This window comes from Dermacentor albipictus, unplaced genomic scaffold (genome assembly GCF_038994185.2).
Source record: "Dermacentor albipictus isolate Rhodes 1998 colony unplaced genomic scaffold, USDA_Dalb.pri_finalv2 scaffold_62, whole genome shotgun sequence".
Lineage (NCBI taxonomy): Eukaryota > Metazoa > Arthropoda > Arachnida > Ixodida > Ixodidae > Dermacentor > Dermacentor albipictus.
In genome coordinates this window covers 83,470-107,839 of record NW_027225616.1, presented here as the reverse complement: position 1 = coordinate 107,839, position 24,370 = coordinate 83,470, and the positions used below count along the sequence as shown (strand labels likewise).

General features: G+C 47.4%; 1 protein-coding gene across 1 annotated transcript; it reads left to right on the top strand.

Moving 5' to 3' along the window:
- Positions 1-8,641: 8,641 nt before the first annotated feature.
- LOC135909851 (putative nuclease HARBI1) lies at positions 8,642-10,061 on the top strand. Its single transcript, XM_065441892.1, has 2 exons — positions 8,642-9,184; positions 9,975-10,061. Exons 1-2 carry the CDS (start codon positions 8,642-8,644, stop codon positions 10,059-10,061), a joined length of 630 nt encoding a protein of 209 aa, XP_065297964.1.
- Positions 10,062-24,370: the final 14,309 nt, after the last annotated feature.

The following is a 24,370-nucleotide window of genomic DNA, read 5'->3' as shown; positions in this document are numbered from 1 at the left end:
CTCGCTTTTCTGTTCTCTGGCTTGCCTTCTCGTGATTCGTTGGCGCCCGCGCGTTTCGTCACGGCCGTCATTGCGCCGGGGCGGGACCACAAAATGCGCCTACGTCACACTCCTGCCAGTCATTCCAAAACCGAGTGAAATCGGCCGCTTTCGTGGAACGGTCGACAAGGGCATTCGCTTCGAAGAATGAATGGCCGTTGCCACAAGGTAGATGTACTGGTAGCGAAGGCTCCATAGACGCCCATTGGTCCGAAAAATGGCGGTTCGTGGGTACTCCAGCGCCCCCTGGATTTTGGGGGCAAACTACGCAAACGTGACGTAGAATGACGTCACGCATACGTATGCTTTTGGCGCGAATTATAAAGCGGTCTTTCTGTAGAATCCGCGTTTTCGAGCCCGTACCTCTCGAAGGTTGCTGCCTTTCAGCGCGCCCAAACCTTTGCCAGTCAAATGTGCTCGAGTTCCTGCTAGTTATGGCCTTGTTAATGTGCAATTGGGAACGCAATGAAAGTGACTGGTAAAGGAGGGGCAGCATAGAAAGGCAGCAACACTTCCAGACACTGGCGAAGCATGCACGATTCGTAGTGCAAATACTGGTGCTAGTACTTTTGAGAACTTTTGAGTACAGCAAGGTATGGTGCACAAAGCACTGGCTCAAGTGCACAGTTCGCAATAGAGTGTACGGCAAGTATGGTTTTCATAGTTTCATATTCATTGTTTATTGCAGCAACCAAACCAATATAGTCAAAAAGCACACCCTTGGCACACAAACAAAAAATACATGTCACAGGCAGCACAAGCAGTATTGTTTAAGTTGGCTAATCATCTCAATAGTCACAGTGCAGATAGGAAAAAGCCCTGAAGTGCCACGAACGTTGTCAGTTAGGAAATTGAAAAGTATAGAAAACAATGCTACGACAGCTTCAATTGAAGCAAACATAACATGACATAAGTAGGCGCATCAACACAGACCATAGAGCACACTGGGATTATTCTTCACATTTAATTTCTTCAGCTGAAAGAATATAGCAGGTGCGTTTACATCTGCAAGGCAATGTTAAAGCCAGCTTTAGAAGCCTCAAACGTGCTCAACGTAGGAGCAAATACCATACATTGAGCCGGCGTACCATCTCCAGAGTACTTCTAGTCGTTAGCCGGATCAATTTGAAGTAATTTTACGTCAACAAAAGTACACATGAAGTACAGCGTACAGTGAAGTGCAAGGACATTCGCGGGGCAGTAAAGCATGTAATCAGTGCACTGTACGCTACAATATAGCCAGATAAAAGTACAGCGCTGTTCTGTTCGTTGCGCTGACAAAGATCCTACTAAAAACTCTGAGATGCAACTAGCCTGCTAAAAGGTGGCCTGGTAGCCAGTGGTGCCGAGTGGTGGTTATGATGACAATGGTTGATTTCATTACCTGCCAGCACGGAACTGCATGGGGGGCGAGCAGGTGGAAAAATTAATCCCAGCGCCACGGAAACGAGGTTAATCCATTGCCTAGAAAGTCTCCTTTCAGAGGCATTCGCTTTATCGGTATGGCGTTTTATCTGACAATATTGCACAAGTACATAGGTGACACTTGAAGAGGCTGTACATGGCATAAAATACCCTAAAAGAGTGACATAGTGGAATGAACGATGAAAGATGCTAGATTGTTAAACCATTGCCCCTGTGAGCAACCACGTCACATCCTAGCAAATCAAAATACACAAGTAAAAAAATAAAAGAATAAAACCAGGCTGTGAACCAGAAAAAAAAACCCTTTGCAACCGTTAAACCAGACTAAGCTGATTTGTTGCACAGGCTGCATAGTAGCCTGCAACTTCACAAAATATTCAGCCAACAGCTCGGGAATTGCATCCTTTTCATTTGCTTAGCCTCAGTGCTTGCTTCGTGGCTTTCCGTTTAGTAGTTTGACTGTTCAGTTCAAGATTTTTTCTGCGTGCAAGCCAATGCAGCCTCACCCTGACGAACAGGGCAAACAAACCATCATAAACGTCATCACCACACACAGTCAGCGATTTTTCTACCTTGGCATGAAGCAACATGCACAGATCATGCCCTACTTGTTCTTTTCCCACAATATTGGAACTAGATGCGGCAAAAACCTGCTCGAAAGCACTGATGAAAGCTACAAACGAGGGTGTAGGAACTGACAGGCTCCCAAAGTCACCTTCTCCAGGATTTTTGACACTTAAGTACAAGAGAACTTGGCTCTGATCGGCAAAGGCGGCATTTTCTAGCCTCACCTCGGACGTATGTGGCCCTGTAACACACCTGTGATCATTCATAAACTTGTAGGCAAGCCAGCCAGCAAAATAGAAAATGTTGTTCTCTACTATTGGAGACGGATAATCATATGGCAAAACTTCTACTGCAACTGGCAAAGATGTGGCAGCTGTACAGAGAGAAGGAGCAGACTTAGATAAACAAACTGGGAGAGTGGCTAGAAGGCTAGACATGTCTTCAGCACAATTGCTGCTTTCCGACAGTTTGAAAAGGTTGCTAACTAAAAGATGCCTAAATGCTGCTTGAAACTGCCGGGAAGACGAGTTGCTGTTCGATCCAGATTTCGACCTAACAATAGCAAAGGTGTTTTCAAGTGCATCCTGGTTCAGGTGCCTGGTAAGGATGTATGTCAAACCATAGCGAGAGGCCAGGTGGTTCCATAACAGCAGCACAGCCCTCATAGTTTGGCAGAAGCCACGGATGCAAAGAGGCTGCCGCGCACAGCCTAGAACTTCGATGTTTTCGAAAACTGCAACACACTCTTCCAAAAACTCTTCATGCACAGATCCTGCACAAATTGCAGATGCATACGGAGACTTTCCCCGCTTCTGTGAAGTATTTAGACTGTCAAAGAGCCTATCGATCCTCTCAACAAATCTGGCTGTGTGGATAGCCTCTGATGGCCACTGTTGGAATGTTACCAATGTGCACAATGCAGCAGCGCAATGATTGCTGAATACCTGTGCTGCGAGTTTCACAGACATCTTCGAAGCAAAAGTTAAATTAAAGTGCTGGGCACACAACTTTGGGATGGACCGAATTTGCATTTCTCGATCCTTCTCATAAGCCTGTCGTATGTACGAGCTTTTAATTGTGTCACTGCCTACCCTGAAGTCATACTTGAAGAGCATATTGCGCAAGCACTTGAGCAAATGCGGTGGATCAAAAATAAATAAAAGCGGTTCACCATTCACACTTAAGTACGGCTTTTCAGGGGTCACAAATTTCGAAAACAGAGAAACATTTTGGTTCCCCTGATCACAAACCACAGCCACAGGCTGCAATCCAGCTCCAACCAACATTCTGTGTCATTTGAAGAGAAGGTCATGCAGAACAGTTGCAGGCGCTGCCTTATCTGCAAAGAAGTAGCCAAAAGGCTGCTTCCACGGCGTACATATTCCTTTGGCCATGAACACAAGCGCCTTCTTTGCAAGATTTGGACCTTGTGCTGCACTGTACTCTTCAATGCCTTCAAATCTGTCCGACACTGGATTGTACGACAGCTCCTTTGAAACATGCATTTCATCAAAAATTATGGTGCAAGCCCTGTCTTGCCGTGGAAAAGACACTGCCCGTTTCTCGATCAAATCAACTTCAGGATAAAATCCAACCCTCAATGGTACGCGTGCAAGCCACAGCTGCAGTGACCTAACAGATGGAAGTTTCAGGAGTTTCCTGCAATATCTGTAACCTTTTGGGCTGTGGAAGTATAAACCTAAAGCAAAGGTTTTGTTTTGGCTGCACCATCGACGGCCAAACCTGCTGACATTGTGCATCTTTAACTGAGCTTCAACAAAAGCAGCAACAGCTGGTGTTAAATGCTCACGCAGACTATCTACCAATTCGGCAGTGGTCTTCATGCGACGGCGCTGAAGCAGCAGTCCTTGCAGCCTCTTGTTGCGGTTACGCAGCTGCCTGAGGTTGGCTCGAAGTTTCTGCAGTGGCCGCCTTTTATTGATGGGGCTGGTGAAAGATCCTGCAACGTACAGAGTCGATGGAAGAGCAATAAGTTGCTACGTCGGGTTTAGTCATAGCTGCATGTAGTCCTGTAGCACCAAAAAGTGCGCAATATTGCGAAAGCGTTGTAAAATTGCTAACCTTCATAAGAAAGAGGCGATTTGCTGAACGGAGCTCCTGGTGACAGATCAGCACTCGCTGACAGTGTTGCAGCCACCCCTGCCGTGCCAGGTTCCAGAGATGAAGCGCTTGCTTCAGTGCTTGGTCCTGCATATGTGTGGTCAGCTGCGTCCACAGAATATAAAGAACAAAATATAGTGACAGCACAGTTCTGACAGGGAAGCCAGCAACCCAACAATGCACAAATAATAACTAAGCACCACAGGCGGAATTAGCACTTACACTGAACCAATATGAAGCCACTGGCGTGGGAACAAGCTTGGTTCAGCGTAGAACCAGTAGGGCTGGCACCATCTGCATCTGCACAGCGCACAGACAAGGAATTGTAGCATATTTCTGAGCCATACCTCCTCAGGCTGTTCGAGCAGATACGAAATAACAATCACCTTCTTGGAAGAGTAGCAGCGACTGGGACGGCCGACTCTGGACGTACCCCTTGGAAACAAGTTCACCGGAGACAGCAGCTATCATAGGAAGCAGTCCAATGAGCTTTCAGTCGTCACCATTTTCAAAAGATTTATGCCAGTTATGCATACAACCCTGCTCACCTGGTTCTCGAGCCCGGCGCACTGATGCCGAAGTTTCGCTCAGAGATTGTGAACAGTCCATGTCGCTGCTGCATTCGCTTGAGGTGTCTGAAATGGCAACATTATTGCGGAGAGAAAAGAGAATTCAGTACCTTTATAGTAAATAATTTCCAAAGAACTATAGCTTCCACAGCATGCGGTTCACATTGTCATCACTCAAGAAAGAAAAATGCTTATCCAGTGAAATAAAATTCTGTTTACCACCCTTAATCGTTGGGCACATTAGGTTGATGTCATCAGCAGCTGTGGAGCACCAGTAAATCATTTGCAATTTTCATATGCTATGTTTTACTTTGAAGAGTGCGAAATTCGCCTATCACACAAACAACGATAGCTCGCAAATCAAGTAATGTGCCCCGTATTGTTTACAGATTTATGCAGGTCAGCTTATGGCCTACGCAATGAGATGCAACAAGAATGAATTCGTAAGCAATTATCGCAAAAAATAAAAACCTGTACAAACATTGGCTTTCGCTAGCATGAATATTGAGGTAAAAGGCAACAACACAAACAATTATTTGTGCATTTCTATAATCGTTCAGTGCGTGCTTTGATACATAACACATGAGCACACAATATCTCGAGAAGCTTTTCACCAAGCGTACCTTGCCCAAGTCGGCATAAGATTGCATCCTGATAAGACTGAAGGTGAAAAAGAAGCTCTGCATAGAAGAAAGCAAAGTTCCGGAGTACTAAATTCATCAAACATTTAGGAAGGCTCACCCTTTTTTCCCCCTCACTTCTTTTGAGCTATCAAAGGAAGGACGAGAATGCCCTCTGGACACGACAGGGACCGTTCATGAGACAAGGTTTCACGGTGAATATGAAAGATTCAACTCCCACTTGCTGCAAAACATGTAGAGTCGCCTGGTTTCCGTTGCTGAAGTGGCTAGCGGCATCAAACAGCCTGAACCGGAAGACTGACAGACTCACGTTAAGATCCTTTGGAGCCCTTTGTTATACCAGACTACTACTGTCCCACTTCTATTATCCTTTTTTTACCGGAAATATCAGGCAAGAGTATTAACACCGTCAGTGTACTTTTTCCGCACCCGTGCCTAGAAATTCGCTAGAGCACCCTTCGCCTACTAAGCTTGTGCCATTAGCTTACCACAAGCACAAACCTAATTCTATGCTATGTTGGACATTTGTCACGAACCTCACATACAGTGTACAGTGCATACCGGGAGAAAAGAAGTTTCGATCCCAACAGCGGAAAAATACGCCTTGTAGAATGTCGCACGGCATACAGAAAGTACACAAATGAAAGGGCTCGAGCACCCCCTTGTGTGAGCGTCTAGTTGATTCAAATACTGACAACTGTTGAATCGCTAAACTTGCATGCAAGAGACGTAAAATGAACACACACACACACACACACACACACACACACACACACACACACACACACACACACACACACACACACACACACACACACACACACACACACACACACACACACACACACACACACACACACACACACACACACACACACACACACACACACACACACACACACACACACACACACACACACACACACACACACACACACACACACACACACACACACACACACACACACACACACACACACACACACACACACACACACACACACACACACACACACACACACACACACACACACACACACACACACACACACACACACACACACACACACACACACACACACGACATCTATATAATTATATGTGCTCACGTGGAAGCGATACTTCCATTTTCGTTTTCGCTTAGCAGGGTGCACGTAAAAATTTAGTGTAATTTTTAAAGCCACAAGACAGATACATAATTCGTTTTGCAAAAGACGCTAGACTGTTTACGGTTACGACAAAAAGGAAAAATTTCATTTTTTCACAAAACCTGACATTTCAAGAGCGGCGAATGCCTTACAAGTTTGATAACCAAAATTACCGGCAATGCTTGCTCGAGTAGGCAAAGCATCGTGTCGCAGCCTTCCTGACGGCAGATACACAGATGGTTCGAAGTGCCTCGAGCAAATCCTGAGTTCTCGTAGCTGCGACGGCGCCTTCTCCAGGCTGACGTTGCGGCAGGACTGCGCCCACGCTCGGCACCTGGACGTGATGCAACATGCACGTTAGATACAACTGCGCCAAAAGGAATACGCATACTCGAAACGCCAATGCGTCTTTATTCCTGTCACTGCTAACTGCAGTAAATTATACTTGCATTACATCTGAACTATGGTAGTAAATGCTCGCGCCAAACTCTCTGCGCCCCAGAGTGCGGTAACGCTCATCCTCATGCCACGCGGCTAGCTGCTTTTCTAAGCTCAACGAGTAACGAGAGTGAAGTGCGTTTAAAATTACCCTGACAGTCATGTATATGTAGGACAGCAATACCAAGGCAGGCAATAACTCCTGCTGAGCGAATCCAGTTAAAGCCTCCTCAAAGCCGCGCACATACACGAGGCTGAGTTTCGATACTCCCAGTTGCGAGGGGATCCTCAAGTTGGCTTCATGGTTTTGTAAAACTAAACAATGACGTACTCTGAGCTGTCAGGTAGCAAACTTTGTTCTAAATGGGCCTCCCGGTCAGTAGCGTGCACGTGGTTGCTCCTGAGAGCCCGGTGTGAAGTTCACGTTGGTGATAGTCAGCTGCATGAAGCTCACTATAAATGAGAAAAATGTGGGCCTCTTTCGCACACCTCAGCACTGAATGTGTGTGCCCTGCAGTGTAGTACATAGATATCCCCGAAAACATGAAGCCAAGTACGCACGAACGGGTTACAGCTACGAAACACGAGCGAACAGCCCGGCGAAACCATATCGAAGCTATCGCGCATACCTAGAGCAGACGACACTGTCAAGAGCTCACCTGTGAAAGTCCAGCGGGAATCGGTGTAGCGTGACACCAATGGTACTATCCACGCTGTCGCAGTGTATCACGGAGCATCGTTTCTTCACATGCCGCAAGCTCATCTTGAAATGAAGCGCTAAGAGCTTCAAAAGAAGAGCGCGAAGCGTGCAAAGACGGAAAAAGACTTCGCACTGGCCGCACGCCGAAGGAAACGACAGAACCGAGAAAACTGCCGCAGCGGTGCAGCGGGCTGCAAATCTTACCGAACGGTGACAAAGAAGCGACGTGCAAGGACGACGAAAACTTCGCAAAAGGAGCATTTTGAGACCGCCGAGCTTAATTTATACGCTTTACCAGGCGCGCCATCGCAGACAGCTGGCGATAAGAAATCGCTTAGTAAGCTCCCGCCATCGTGGCCGGGTTAGCCGGGTATCGAAACAAGGCCTGCAAAGACGCGCTGTAATGCACCGCACACTCATGAATAGGGGGCAGGTCAAGAGTGTTCCAAAAATACAAAATTTGCCAGGTTTTAATAAAATGACTTACCTCTTTAATAAAACAAGGTGCTATTATATTTTTTCTTTTCTATTGGCAGATTACATTCCAATTTTGTAGCTTTATCATTTCTTTATATGAGTGTTTTGCCCCCCATCCTCTGGTTGTGCTGTAGTCGCGCTAAACCACTTTTCGGCCCAGCCTTCGCCACCACTTTAAATCCGCCTTGGTTGCCATAGCAGCGCTAGTAGCAGACGATGCGCCTTTCGCCTGCTCATATTGTCGGCGCTCGCCGGACATGGCTAGCCCTGGCGGGGGTCCAGTTTCTCGAGATGGAAACGCGATCCACCATCGCAGAACGTTAGCGATGTTAATTATTTAAAACAACTGTGATCACAGTGAAATTAAATGTTGTGCCTGCGCTGTGATAAATATAAATATTATTATTTTTTTTAATTTTGATATATCTGAACACATTTGTCGAAAATGCTCGCGGTTTCACGTTGTGCTCAGAGAATCGCGTTTATTGTTCGGCGGTTTGGCGCTCACTAGTCACGATGGCCGCTCCTATTGTCGCGCTTTTGCAGTCTCTCGGGCAGCCTCGGCGACGCATCTTTCTTGACGCATATGACGAGCTTACAGAGGAAGAGTTCCGCGAGCACTTCAGGCTCTGGAAGAGCACTGTGCGGTGGCTCTGCGAGCAATTGGCAGGCGCCATCGGTGGCCTTCAGACCGGTGGCATCACGACGCAAGACAAGGTGCCTTGTGCTCTCCGTTTCTTCGCGACGGGGAGCTTCCAAAGATCCATCGGCAGCGAAGAATTCGTATCCATGGGGCAGGCTTCCGTGAGCGAGAGCATTCACGCTGTTGCGGAAGCAATAACCATGGTGGGCCGGCAACAGGGTTGGGTGAGCTTACCGTTGACAACGGCCGACAAGGCTAGTGCAAAGGCGGCTTTTGTGGATCGCGGCTGCATTCCCGGTGTAGTGGCCTGTGTCGACGGGACGCTCATAGCGATCAAACAGCCTGAAGGACTCAGTCCGGGCGAGACTGCATGCTTCATGTCAAGAAAAGGGTTCTACGCATTTAATACCATGATCGTAAGTACTCACGATCTGCCATTTTTTGCACGCTTTCATCTTTTATAGTAGGCTCGCACACTGCCGTCACCGTGGAGGTACCAACCAAATTGAGGACACGGCGACGAAGTCCGAGGAGGCGGCCTCCACCCGTGCCGCTGCAATTACGGGCAACATTGTAAATATCGCGAACAACAGAACCGCTCCTCGCAGTGGCCTTTGACTTGCGGAAGCTGCGGCGGCAGAACACCTGCCATTGTTCCGCTGTCTTCGTGGCCGGGCCTTCTGCGTTCAGCTGATGTAGATAGATAGATAAACTTTATTAAAAAAATAATAAAAAAACTGCGAATGGTCGGGGCCCTTAGTCCAGGGCTTCGCTGGCTCTTGCCATCTTCTCAGCTCTCTTTATCAGCTTGAGCTGGCCGTCGAGGGCCGAGCTGGACAGCAGTGCCTCCCATTACTCCCTCGTGGTGTTCGTATGTGGGTGTTCTATGTTGTGTAGTGCGCACTCCCACGTAATGTGGTATAGGGTTGGTGTGGCTCCACACCATGGGAATTCGTCCGTGTAGGCTGTGGGGTGTATCCTATGTAATATGTGTAAGTTCGTGTAAGTGCCTGTCTGGAGCCTACGCCAGGCAGCGGCATCTTCTGTGTTTAGATTTCGATGGGGTGGTGGATATCGCAAGCGACGCCCTCTGTGGTAGTTCACGATGGCTGAATACTCGAGGTCGACAGGGTCCACGTCTTCTGCAGCCGGCGTGATGAATGCTCGGTTATGTACGAATCCTCGAGCTGCTCTGTCGGCCTGCAGGTTGCCCGTGATGCCAATGTGGCCCGGTATGCAGATGATGGTTTGGGTGGTGAAGTCGTCAGGGTCCTCCTTGAGTATTCCGGCTAGGACTTGTGCAGCAGGTCTTCGAATTCTTCCCTGTAGGACGTTGCGGCAGGCCTGCTGGGAATCTGTGAGGATCGTTAGTGGTTGGTTTGCGTGTAGGCCCTCGGGGATGGCTAACGCGATGGCCAACTCCTCGGCTTCCATAATCGTGCAGAGGCGGGTCGATGCAGCGGAGGTAACGTGGCCTCGGTAGTCGCATGCCACTGCAGCGGCGCCCTTGTTGTTCGTGCTATACATGGCAGCGTCCATAAAACGGGCCGTGGTATTGAATCTGAACGCTTTCTCCATGTACTGGGCCCTTGCTTTCCTCCTGCCGGAGTGTAGGTTAGGGTCCATGTTGCGTGGTATCGGGGCAACGTGAAACCTGTCCTGTACGTGATGAGGTATCGAACAGGTTTCTTGGGTTCATGTTGGTATTGCTGGGAACCGCAAGATTTGTAGGACCTGGCGGCCCGTGCGAGTACGCGCAAGTCTGTTGTTGCGAGACGTAATGGGCTTCTGCCAGTTCGCTGAGGGTGTTGTGCAACCCTAGCGCCAATAATTTTTCAGTCGATGTACTCATCGGCAGGCGGAGAGCGGTCTTCAAAGCCATCCTTAAAAGCGTTTCGACCTGCTTCTTCTCGGACTGTGTGAGGTGGTAGTAAGGCAGGCTGTATGTGATTCTGCTCACCACCAGGCTACTGACCAGTCGCAGGGTGTCGCTTTCCTTCATGCCTCTGTTCTTGGATGTTACGTGGGAGATCATGCGTGATATTGCCTTGACACTGGTTTTTAGGAGTGTAAGGGTGTGTGTGGCCCGCTGGTTGGACCGCAGCCATATGCCCAGCACCCTCAGCAATGGCTTTTCTGGTATGGGTCCCCCGTTGAGGCGTACCTCGAGTCTTCTTGTTGGGTCTGTGGGGACTGTGTGGTTACCCCGGCCTCGCCAGACTCGGAGGAGCTCAGATTTCTCGGGGGAGCATTGTAGACCCCATTGGCTGACGTATTCCTGGATATTTGCTGCAGTTTGTAGCCGTCCTTCTTTTTCAACGAGGGACCCTGTTCTGGTCCAGAGTGTAATATCATCTGCGTAGATTGCGTGCCGAAGACCTGCTACGTCCTGCAGTCTTCTTGCGAGACCGATCATGGCGACGTTGAACAGCGTGGGAGAGATGACAGCACCTTGCGGTGTGCCCTGTTCACCAGGGTGGCAAGCTCGCTCCAGGGGCGCTATAACGTAAAACTATTCCAAACTTTTCTATTCCAATTCTGCTATCAGCCCTCCAAGATTCGTCAAAAACTGTTTTCGACCACCCCCACTTCACCTGTCTGTCACGCGACGTCACGAAAACCGCGATACATCCCCATTTGATATGATGTGTATACACTGATTATGCATGATTTGATAGAAAAAAGAAAAACAGTTATTTCTGAGTCGACCCCTTTCCGCTATTAGCCCTCGGCTATTGGTAAAAAGTTTTCGGGCTGCACCCACTTCACCTGCCTGTCACGCGACGTCACAAAACAGCAAGAACTCACCGCGTCAAAGTGACATGTACACGATAAAGATGCATTAATATGCCAAACAAAACTGAATTTTCTTCGGAATAGCCGCAGACTGCCCCGTTCCAAAAGGAATAGAAGATGGCTGCCGCCGATCGCTCAGACGCTGGCTACTCGCACCTGCCGGAGAGGATGGGCGTATTTGCGTATAATAAAACTTCTTGCGTGGCCGTGTAACGTTTTCGAGCACTTTCGGCACGTTTAACCCCTCATTCTGCCAACTCTTCTTTGCTTAGGGTCCGTTTTAGCATCATTATTGAGCTTCCGTTGCATGCCGCTGCGATTTTCGACCAGCCACCGCAAGCTAAGTAAGGGAAAGCCGACCAGTCGAAGACGCCGGCACCACCCTCTTCATCCAGTTATCGACTTTCAGTGCAATGGCTCGGCCCCATCGAATCCCTCTCCACATGAGCCTTCTCCTCGCCTCTTGTCAGCCAATTAGATACGACAAGCCGCTCAGTGTAGGCAATGTTATTCGTTTTTCAAGCAAACAAAAGTGACCTCCTATGAACGAGGAGAGCGTTTGATTGGTCTGTTCAGACAACCTTGCGGGTGACCGCCCGGTGCTTGCGTTGGCGGTTACGCAAGTTTGACGTCAGGAGATAGGAATAGAAATATATTGGAATAGTTTTACGTTATAGGGCCCCAGAGCTGCCGCCTACGCTCGACCGTGCGCTCTTGGGTCAGCACGCACGATGTCCGCACAAGGTACGGGTGGCCCTCCATGACCACGACCAACAGTTCGCGTTGATGCGGCGACACGTGCGGGCCAAGTCTTACATTTTTGTGCGACGACATAAAGATTCGCAGTCGATGAACAGTGGTCGCCAGTTGAACTTGGCGCTCCCGCCAATTTGTTTTGGTGTGTGCGATACCACCTAGCGGACTAAACCAAAATATATGCCACTTAAATTAGTTTCCTTCTCTCGCATGAAATTTCCGAGGCACATTATATGTTGCAACAGTAAGAATTTCTTTTATATTACGTGTTTAATTAATAAAGCATCACAAACATTCTGCACCTAATATATCGTCCCCGATCGAAGCCCAAATTGGTGACGCAAACTTCCGGGGCTGGGCTCGCTCGTTTATTGGCTGTGCTCTCCCTCCCGTTCTCACAAATCTTGCGGACGGCCCACTTTGTAACGTCGCAGCCAGACCGAACGAACGGAAAAGCTAACTGCTTGCGCAATCGCACCCCTGGAACATTCGACGACTAATGATCAGATTTTCGACCATCGCCGACTGTGTTCGCCGCTGTCGCCGTTCTTTGAGTGTAGCCTGTTGTTGTGGGCACAAGTTCGCCCAATAAAACGCTAGTTTCAAAAATATCAGTATTGGTACTGTGTTCTTTATACGTCACTACCACGTGACATCTGGTGAAAGTGCTTTGCATTTATGTACCGGACGCCCCCACAAAGCCGTGACCCAAGCCCGAACGCGGAAGACAACACCAACATCAATAAGAACCAGCGAGGTAGCCGCAGGCTTCAAGCACTGCCGCCGGAGCACGGACTTTTGCCTGAGACGACGCGCGAGATCGTCGCCTAGTCAACCACAATGGCAGCCCCAGCGTTCCCCATCGTGCTGCAGCAGCCCATGGAGCCTCCGACGTCCCGTGGTTCAACATTCGAGGACCCAGAAACCTGGCTTGAGACGTATGAGAGGGTCGCTGCATTTAACAGCTGGAACAGCGACGACAAACTTCGACATTTCTTTTTCGCATTGGCAGATTCCACCAAGACGTGGTTCGAGAACCGTGAAGACGCCTTAACGACGTGGGACCTGTTCCGAAGCGGCTTGCTGCAGACATTCACAAGCGTCGTACGCCGAGAACGAGCCCAAGCACTACTAGAAACCTGAATGCATCTGCCAAATGAGATCACATTTATTTTTCTAGAAGAAATGAGCCGCCTATTCCGCAACGCCCACTCGGAAATGTCCGAGCAGAAGAAAGTCCGCCTACTGATGCGTGGTCTAAAGGAGAAAATTTTTGTCGAAATGGTACGGAGCCCACGAAGACCATCGACGAGTTTCTTCGCGAGGCCACCAGCATCGAGAAGACACTGAAAATGTGGAACCGGCAATTCAACCGCCGCACGAACTCGACAAACTACGCAGGAGTTCAGTCACTTGCCATCGACGATCTGCACGAGACTGTCTGAGTGGTCGTGCGGGAGGAGCTACACAAGCTTTCCCTTCATCAAAGCCTCAAGTGGCTTCAATTGCTGATGCCGTCCATGAGAAGTTCCAACAACAACACGGAGTGACCCCTGAATCGCCGCAGCCTCAGCCGCAAGCGATGACATACGCCGCTGAGGCCTGCCGTCACGTTCCCCCTCCGCGCCCCCGGCAGGGCCCAGTGACGATGCAGTCGCGTCGTCCGCCACCACCCCCGCCGCCAGCACGTCAACCCGCCACCCCACGCAGCATTCCAAGGAAGACTGACGTTTGGCGCGCCCCTGACCACCGTCCGCTTTGATATCACTGCGGAGAAACCGGGCACACCTACCGTCGATGCCCATACCGGGAAATGGGTCTCCGAGGGTTCGCCGTTAACGCACCGAGACCACAGCTTGGCGCACGGCCTCGCGCTATCGCCGACTACCTCGCCACCACTCAGTGGAGCCCTCGACGACTGTCTCGTTCGCCATCACGAGTCCGCTACCTGTCGCCGCAGCGCCGACCATACACTGGCCCACCCCGGGGCCGCTCTGCGAGTCCATACCCGGAAAACGAAAAGCAGCAACCGATGGAGGTGCGGTTGCTGTTCGTCGAACTGACGAAGATCCTCCGCCGCCGACGAAGATGCCGAAAAACTATCTCGATGACATAGCGAAACGCAACGGTCCCAACGTAGTCTGGAAGCAAAGAATACGCCGACGACAGACAGCCTGACGACGCCACGTGCCCGCCCCAGGTCAACGCGACGCAGCCGTGATCCAACGCCAAGACCTAATTGTAAGGCAAGACAAAGAACCACCGACATCGGCGTGCTTTTCTACGGCCATGCAGTCACTGGCTTAGTAGACACAGGAGCCGATTACTCCGTCATGAGTGGACCCATCGCCACACAGTTGAAGAAAGTTAAGACTGCATGGGAAGGCCCGCAAATTCGGACCGCTGGAGGGCACCTCATAACGCCGACTGGAATCTGCGCGGCAAGAATTACCATTCATATCCGGAGTTACGCTGCCACGTTCGTTATCCTCCAACAGCGTTCACGAGATGTCATTGTCGGCATGGACTTCTTGAACCAACACGGCGCAATCATCGACCTGAAGTCGCAGTCGATAGCGCTATCGGAAGATCGAGCGATAGGTTTTCCAGAAGGTTTTCCAGAAAAAATGAGTGAACATCTATAAATAATGGTTTTCAACCCTCCAAATTCGAATATCGTATCGAAATTGAGCGAACGAAAGAGGGAATATATTTTATTTCGACAAAAAGTGCAGCAGCGGACACGCCCAGCTCGCGCGTCTCGTTTCCGCCTGTGATTGGTCGGTGCGCCTCGTGACGTCAACTCTGCCGCTGCCAACTGCTGCCGCTACACATGAAGCGTGGTGCCAGGTAGTTTGGTGCTGTTTTTCTGAGACGGTAATGAAAAATTTAGAGAGACTGCGTTTTTCTGAGGAGTTCGGCGTTACTCCCTACATGTACGAGCCGATTGCGAAGAGCCTGCCTCTCGAAGAAGCAAACGATGCTGGTGCGAGCAGTGCTTACGACGCGAACGAAAGCAAAGTCTTGGGATCTCCTCGTGTTCGAAATGCTCTTTTGTTAGTATGTTTTTTGCAAAGCGATCTAGTGATCTCGCCGATCTTTCGCCGATCTAGTGTTCTAGTTTCCGGTCAAACAACTGTACTGTTGTGTTCCTGCATGCCTCCTCGTGGAACGTAAGCGGGGATGCGATCGTCGGCATTTGTGCGCTGTCCAAAGCTGTTGGCAATCTACAAAGATGGTTTAAGCGCGTGAAAAGCTTCCCGGTTCATGCAGTACATTTAGTAACCTTCATCTGTTGACTACCACTCACGTTGACTACCACTCACGTTGATTACCACTCACGTTGACTACCACGCACGTTGACTACCACTCTACATACAGGCAGACGCACCAACAAAGGAATGCAGGGTCGATCGAAGCAGATTACGATGGCACGCACGCAGAAACAAGCGCGGTCAGGCACGGTCGCAGACGCTGCGAAGGAATGAAGCAGATTTGACGTCACAACACCGCGGTTTCCGATCTCCGCTCCGCTCGCTCCCTCAAAGGGGGCGGAGCTACAGCGCAATTTCAACCGACGATTACGTCGCTCCTAATTGAAAAAACCCCAAATTTTACCTACATGGTTTATAAGGTTCCCGCATCCGTATATGAGCGTCCTATTGAATTCGGCAGACTCTTCAGCTTCCCTTTAAGCGTGCTTGAAAGTCAAGTCAGCATAGCGCCCCATTCCAGCATTGTCATTTCCGTCGGCACCAAAACACCTGCCGACGTATAAGGCGTCATCGAGGGTGACCAACGCCTACTGCTCGACCGTGAAATTTGCGTCGCAAGAGGGATCGCTCGACTGCACCGAGGAAAAACTAAAGTGTTGCTGACAAACCAGCCAGCAGTTCAAACACAATGACAAGGGCACTACGATCCCGTACATCGAGGAAATTCTGGAAACCAGTAATGCGTTTGTCCTCTCGGATTCTCTCGCATATACCCCGATGACCATAGTTCCCGAACCAGACTTCTACATAAATCCAAGTCTCCCTGTGATTGAGCATCAACAGCTCAGAAGTCTGCTTCGACGATACAAACGCTGCTTTTCGACGTCATCGAGGATTCGAGAAACACCAGTCGCAAAGCCTCGCATAATCACCGAAGAGTGCACTCGACCACTCCGCCAGAGCCCTTACCGAGTTTCGACGCGAGAACGTGAAGCTATAAAAGAATGAGTCGACTAAATGCTGCGCGACGACATCATCCAGCCGTCGATAAGCCCGTGGGAATTCCCTGTAGTCTTGGTGAAGAAAAAGGATGGAACCCTACGTTTTTGCGTCGATTATCGTCGCCTTAACAAGATCACGAAGAAGGACGTATACAATGTAAAAAAAAATTCTTCAGTTTACGGTCAAAGCTGTAGGTAAAACGTTGCCGGACACTTTTCCGTCAAATGAAAAACGGTGTTTCCGTAAAACGGACAGGCCGTAAAAATTATTTCCGTTAAATGGAAAACGGTGTTTCCGTAAAACGGACAGGCCATAAAATTATTTCCGTTAAATGGAAAACGGTGTTTCCGTAGAACGGACACGCCGTAAAATTATTTCCGTTAAATGGAAAACGGTGAGCTCCGTAGTTGTGATAACAGAATCGACCGTATTTTGCAAATAAGAAAAACGGCTAGTTCCGTAAAACGGAAATGCTGTAAATTGAGCCCTGTACTTGTGATTATAGTACATGACCGTACTTTGGTAATGAAGAAACGGGGACTTGAATGCTAGTGTTCTTGAGCCAAATTGTTTCGTTCATTGGAATAAGTTATTTTGGGCAATGAACCACCCAAGTCGTACATTACAACGTGGATAACTTGCAACATCATTTAAGATATAGCTGGAAATGGGGCAGAAATCATAGCACACAGGAAATACACCAGACAGAACGTGCTGTGTTTGCATGTTTCCTCTTAGTGTAATTGTTTTCTACACCGCTTATCCTTCGTGTCAGTGTTGTCATGTTGCACTTGGGTTCTACACCCAACATGTACACAGCATACATACAGATTTGTGTTCGAGAAACAACAAGCCACTTGAATCTGAAAAAACCTGTGTTTATTCTGCTTTACTGAAAAAAAGCAGTGTATGAGACTGGGCTAGTTGGTATTCCATGCTGAAGTGACCATCGCAAGAGTGAACACAGGACACTAAAAAGGTGACAAGAACAGGTGCGAACTTCCAATTGGTGTTTATTACGAAAAGGCATGTATATAATACTCTTGTGCACTTGATCATAATCAGTTACAAGAGCGCACTACGGCCGCCCCAAGGCCTAAGGCGGCCTCCCACATACAGACCCCAGGTATGCAAATTCTTTAATGTCAACGCTAGGGATAGTTTGCTAACGCAGTTGCCTTATGCGATATCTGCCCCCTCAATGATGGGCCTAGTGCTTTCTTGTGCATTGCTTGCTATTATTTGTTTTTTCAGAGTGCATGACATTTGCATTGGGAGTTGTGGATTCCAAGGAAATCCTCTCTCCCTTTTGTACTTTTGTGTTATGTTCCTGTAGTCTCATATTTAGGCACCTTCCCGTTTGTCCCACGTAACGCTGCCCACAGAAAAGAGGTGTGCTATTCACTGCTCCCCCTGAGCATTTCGACGAAACCTTTTCTGTGAGCAATGTTGCATGAAATTGATTGTCTGCTGACAGGGCTGGTTTTGGCACATAACTGAGATAACTTGATGGGTGCGGGAAAAACGATCGAAACTCCCGCCCTTTGTTTGGCCTATATTCTTTAATTTATGCAAGATAGCGTAATGTATGGGATGACTGCTAGATTCCTGCGAACAGTATCACATAGATGTAACTAAAGAAAATAGGCCAAAGGACTGCAGTCTTGGTCATTTCTTCCGCGCCCCACAAGCTATCCAAGTTATGCGCCAAAACCAGCCCTGTCAGCAGAAAATCAAAATCATGCAACATTGTGCACAGAAAGGGTTTCATCAAATGCTCAAGAGGAATAGTGTATAGCATACCTCCTTCCTGCAGGCAGCGTTACGTGGGACAAATGGGAAGTTCCCTAAACTTGAGACTACAGGAAACTTAATCGGAAAGTACAAAACGGGAAAGGAGGTTTCCTTGGAGTCCATTGCTCCCAATGCAAATGTCATCGACTGTTTGAAAAAACAGAAATAATAGCAAGCAGTGTCAAAGAAAACACTAGACTCATCATTGAGGCAGTGGCTATTGCAGAATGCAACAGTGTTAACAAGCCATCCCTATAGCACTGACTGTTAAAGAATCTGAATATCTGGGGTCTGTATGCAGGAAGCCGCCTTAGGCCTTGGTGCGCTTGTTTGTTTGTGACGACCATGTTGACTTGCACGATTGTAACAGATTATGATCAAGTGTGCAAGAGTACATATACATACCTTTTTCTATTGAACACCGGTTGGAAGTTTACGCCTGTCCTTGTCGCCTTTTTAGTGCCCCGTGTCCAGTTTTGCGCAAGTCCTTTCTGCATAGACACTAGAAATTGGCTGACTAGAGGAAGGATTGGTTGAGACTTGGAATGACTGGCTGCTTGCAGAGGCCTTCGGCTTTGCCTGAAAAGTAAGAAACACCAACCAATTAAGGCTGTTCAATTATTTACCATCATCATCACTACTGTTACTCAGATAAACAATGATTTCGTATTCACAACTGTCACTACAAGTGCTCTTGTCAAAAGAAATGGTTCAGACTCAGCCATGTTGGTACATATTCATTCGTAGCCATATAGGATAAAAAGCTTCAGATAGAAAGGACCCAAGTCAATTGATGGTTTGCTTGGAACAGCCAAAGATGTCACGTGCACATTATGACATTGGGAGATTACATCTCCCATATTTAGGTAGAGCTGCCATGGCCACATACTGCAGACCATAGTTTTCAACTTTCACTGCTCCATTAAACAACCTTGCAGATTTTACTGTTTCCCAAAACAATGAATCACTCTTGAAACAAGCGCAAACCATGCATGTTGTTTACTTCCGACGCAGAACAAGCAAGCCAAAGATATTGTCCAGCTGACAGGCTGGTAGAATAGCGACAATATAAAAAAACCATGCTTGCACCACAACTGTGTCACAACAGCTGTCAGCCCCTTTCGGATATGGTTTGTTGTGTCACGGAAGAAGTATCAATGTGCAATATTCTTTTTACTCAAGCAGTGAAAATTGAAAGTTACGGTCGTGAATGCATCAACATACCCTTCCCACCTTCATAAAAAGGTAGAATATTGCACTGTGTTCACCAAAAAATTTGCCCTATTGTAAAGAAGCCTGCAATTATGCCTGGACCCCATACATGGCTCTGGCAGGCAGTACTGTTTATTCTGTCCGTTTCTTGACTCGCGACCCCATAACGAAACAAATAATGCCACATATTTTTCTAGATTGCATTGCTTCATGCAAATGCGCTTAATTCGGGAAATTTCTGAAATGAATCAAGCCTCTCCTAAAAAATTTTAAAGTAGAGTAATTCATTAACATGCCTAAACATGTGCACTTCCCGTAGATTTTGAGAGCCAATGAGGACAGAGCTATTTGCTCAAATTTCTGCGACTCATGGCAACAGGATGGCCAAATTCCGTGCTGTTAGTAAATGCAAAGAAAAAAAACTTTAGTCAATTTGTGCAATGTTTCGTTCCAAAATTTTTCTTTTTTATACCGTAGTGGGGATACTCTGTGGTAATTAGTTGAAATTATTGCTATTGGCCTGCAGTCTGGTACAAAATATTTTTAAACCCGCAGCGACAACACTATTTCCTTCGGATCTATCCAAAATGCAGATTCGGTAAAATCCAGGAAAAATGCTTCTAACTAAACAGTTCATTCTATATTGTTTTTTGCAGGGACACCTTTTTTTTCTTGGAAAACTAAGGTAATTTCATTGTCGCCAGGCTCGGGCAGCAAATTAAACTTTTAAATCAAAATTAAAAGTGATCGCCAGGCATGTTTAGTTGAATTTATCTGAACATGCCCTACTGTCTGCAGTACACATGTTGCCACTTTAAAGGCCTGCAAGAAGGCACCAGTTATATTTTCTAGGGCAAGAAGGCAATGAAGTATGTTACTTAAGGCAGTTAGTCACAGGAGTCCTGGATCAGTAGAAGAAATTTAAAGACTATAAATTGTTTAGAAGACTTAAGTCGCACATTACTGAGTCACCATCTTTAGCTTACAATTAGTCTTAAAAGTACCATCATTGCATTGTGATAAAACTAACCTAAGAGACTGAAACCTGGCATGATAAAAATGGAGCTTGAGAATGAAGGTTTGCTCAACAAGCAACGGAACGACAAAAAATGATATGCATGATAAAATAAAAAAAGCCGCTGTTGAGGACGGTAGAGAACTAGGCACCATGAAGAAATTTGTAAATATGCAAGCATAGGATGGCGTCAGTTGGCGCAAGCCATATATATTTACAGATTACTAGGAAAGGCCTTCATCCCGCAGTGGACATAATGTATGTGAGAGCACTGTGGCCCTTCGATTATGCAGTCCCAGACTGTCCGCAAACCACCTGCGGCTTCTGGTCTGGCTAGCATTGACAGAAGGGCGCATCACAGTCATGTGGTCCCGCTGCCTAGCTGAGTGCATGATATTTGCTGTCTGGAACGCGCAAAGTACACATAAACACACAGCCTCTTTTAAAACATGGCGTCAAGCCCGCGTGCATCTTTTTAAGACAGCCGCCGTCTGCTAGCTACTTGCATATGTTGAACAAATATCTGCTGACAGCTCTGAGAGTCCGCAGAGTCTATGACTTCTGGTAAAACGAATGCGATTCTGGCTGCTCTCGGACTGGTGGATGGGGCGTCCGAAGCTGATTGAGAAAATCGAATGCGGGACAGCAGTGCTAAGCAGTCCAGGACTGTCAAGGACTGATAATCGAAGAGGCCCACTAATGCTTTGTGTTCCTATCCTATGTAATCTCTTCATACTGGTCAGCTCAAGCTGCATGGAAAAGAAGCCCCTAGTTAGTGCTCTGAAGACAAGCCTCTTGCCCAAACATTGGCTATAGAGACGACCATCGTTCGGCAACTGTTGATCTGTTCATAGAAGTGAGAATTCCGCGACAAACTTTCCAATGAAGTAAGCAATATGATGATGAACTTGTTTCATAAAACTTCATAAGTACACCTGACCTTTGACTCACTTTTGCATGTAAGTAAATATTATAAAATCTTCGCTGTGAATAGTTGTCCCCGACTGCTGTACACTTGTGATAAAGAATTAACCGTATTTGAAATATTGTATATTTAGCCAGGAGAGCCGCACTTGCTGGATGGCTCATCATATAATTTGGAAAAAAATTCAGCAGTGAGCAGCAATTGTATCACTAATGACCTTGAACATCTTTTATAATTATTAATTTGTAAACACCTGTTGTCGAACAGCCCACTTACTGAAGTTTTGAACACATTGTACACAATTATAGCACGTACTACACGAAATAAGATCTGTAATAGACCTTACCAAATACAATATTAGTGTGGCGGCAGTTCAAATGGCTCCTCAGCAATGCTTGCGTCCTTCCTGCGAGAACAAAAAACGACATTAGGCTTACACTGACAGCACCAAACCACATAATTTAAATTGCAAACAAGTGCCCCAGAACATAGGAAGTTCTAATTAGATATGGTCAACCTGCTTAACCATGTCACAGACATTGAATGACAGAATGTACATTTATGGAGCCTCAACTCTATGAAATACATGCTAATACAAACATGCTAGTACACAGAATCAAATTGGATGCATGAAAATTCTCAGTAAACTTTTATTTCCTAGCAACCACAAGTTGCTCTTTGTGAAGTGCAACAAGTGAGTGTCTAACCTACACTAAGAAGGTGGAAAATTCGGAATCCTTTCTGGTGAATAACTAACCATATCTTTACCGGTACCCAGCAATACAAAGGTGAATTGTGAGCATTATATTGATTAAAGAAATAGTTCAGTGCTACCAAGCAAGTACAATAAATAAATTATTTCGAATTCATCTTCATGTCAGGCTAATCAAGGTAATTTTCGTTGGTTCACATGAGAGAATGGTTCGAAAAAAATATTGGAATCTGTCAACAATGTTGAAGCAATTTTATGACGGCCTGCAGATAGCAGTTGTTGAAATAAGACCTGGGGCAGGGGGAGAAAAGACAAAGAAGTGTGATAAAACAAAATGGGGCCTGTGCTGTGCAGCTACTAAATGCAGTTTTATTAAAGTATGATGTGCAAAACAGAATATGCAAGAGATGCGAGACCCTCAGCTGGTATTTTGCAATGTTGTTATGGGAAATTGTTTCAAGGAGCATGACTCCTTAACCCTTCTAGGGTCAATGACGTAAATATACTGCACCGCGATGTACAGAAATGGTTGATGCCGTATATTTACGGCACTGTCTGTAGGTTTAAAAAGCGCGACAATTGCCTAACCTTCTCTTTTCCGTCATGCGCTGCCACTATGTGGAAATACAGGGAATTTCTCTTGCACGCCTCACTCTCTCAGTTTTCGTTGCATGGTTTGTTTTAACGCTAGTTTGCTCCTGCGCGTCTATGTACTACCGCTTGCTCATTGGCATGCGCGCGCGCGGGTGGCGGTTTGGGTTTTGTTGTCGCGGGCGGTTTTGGCTTCTTGCGCTTGCAAAACTGATGGCTATCTCATTACTAATCGCTCAAAAGGCTACTGCTTGTTTCTCGCTCATTTAGTGCTCGCAGGGGTGCGCATAGGAAGGATGCTGCCGTGCATGCGCTTCTGTTGCTCCTTCTCTTTTTTTTTGAGATTCGCGCAAACTAATTGCATCTGGCTGGCGATAAGATGAAGATTAGCGGAAGTTTGTACACATTTTGCTTTTTTGATGGGCACACAACCGCACAGTTTTCTTGAGTGCGTGCACCTACACAGTTCGATTATGCTATGGATGTACTATCATAAGCAATATGAAAGGGAACACAGGAACGTGTGGCAAACAGACTCGGAGCGATACGCGGATGGCGCTGTGAAAAACGAAGGGGGAAAGGAGAGCGCTCTTCCACTAACTGACTAACTGTTGGCACTCCCACCACGCTGGCATTTCTACGAAGGAGCAGCTTACGTCATGGATCGTCCGACAGCCGATAAGACGGTGAGATCGTCGCCAGTGACTTACACCGATTCACTTTCTTTTCTTTCATTGTTTTTTTTCTTCATGCAACCGCTTGATAGTACTCTGAGAAAAAGTTTGTCCTGTATTTCAAACCGATTCTTTTATTTGAATAGACGCACTCAGTTGTCAGTGGCACCTCGAACAGCGGCGACGCTCGAACCAATGACGACAGAGGAATAGAATACAGAAAAATTTTTTAAAAAAGAACATTGACAAACTTCCTCTCGTGCGACTTTGTTGCACGAAGTTCGTTCAGAAAAATTCACGTCGCACACTGCAGTGGCCCACGCAGAGCAGTGAACTCTGAATTTGTAACCTCAAGATGCCTGGAGTGCCTTTTAAAGAACGGGAAGACATAATAGAAATGTCTAAAAGAGGTTATACACAGCGCAATATTGCTCTCGTGACAAGCCGCCCACTGAAAACGGTCAACCGGATTATCCAGGCTTACCGAGACGAAGGACGCATAAACGATGCGCCGCACCGCACACGACCTCGATCGACAACGAACGACCAAGAGCTTTGCATCGTGGCTGCCGTCAGCGACAAACCGTTTCAAACTGCAAAGGACGTTCGAGGCGCTCTTGGCTTGAACAACTTGAGCGACAGCATGGTACGATGAAGGCTTAGAGAAGCAGGACTGCGAAGTCGCATCGCCGCACAGGAACCTCTGCTCACCGCAACCAACAAAGCGGCTCGCCTAAGGTTCGCTACTGAACACCGCAGCTGGAGCGAGAGTGGGTAGAAGTATGTAGTTTTCTCTGATGAGTCCACATTCTCGAGCCGCTGGGACCAGCAAAAGAGAGTGTGGTGGACCGCAAACACACACTTTAGTCCGCAGAATATCCAGGAGGTGGCCGCCAGTGGACGCGTGTCT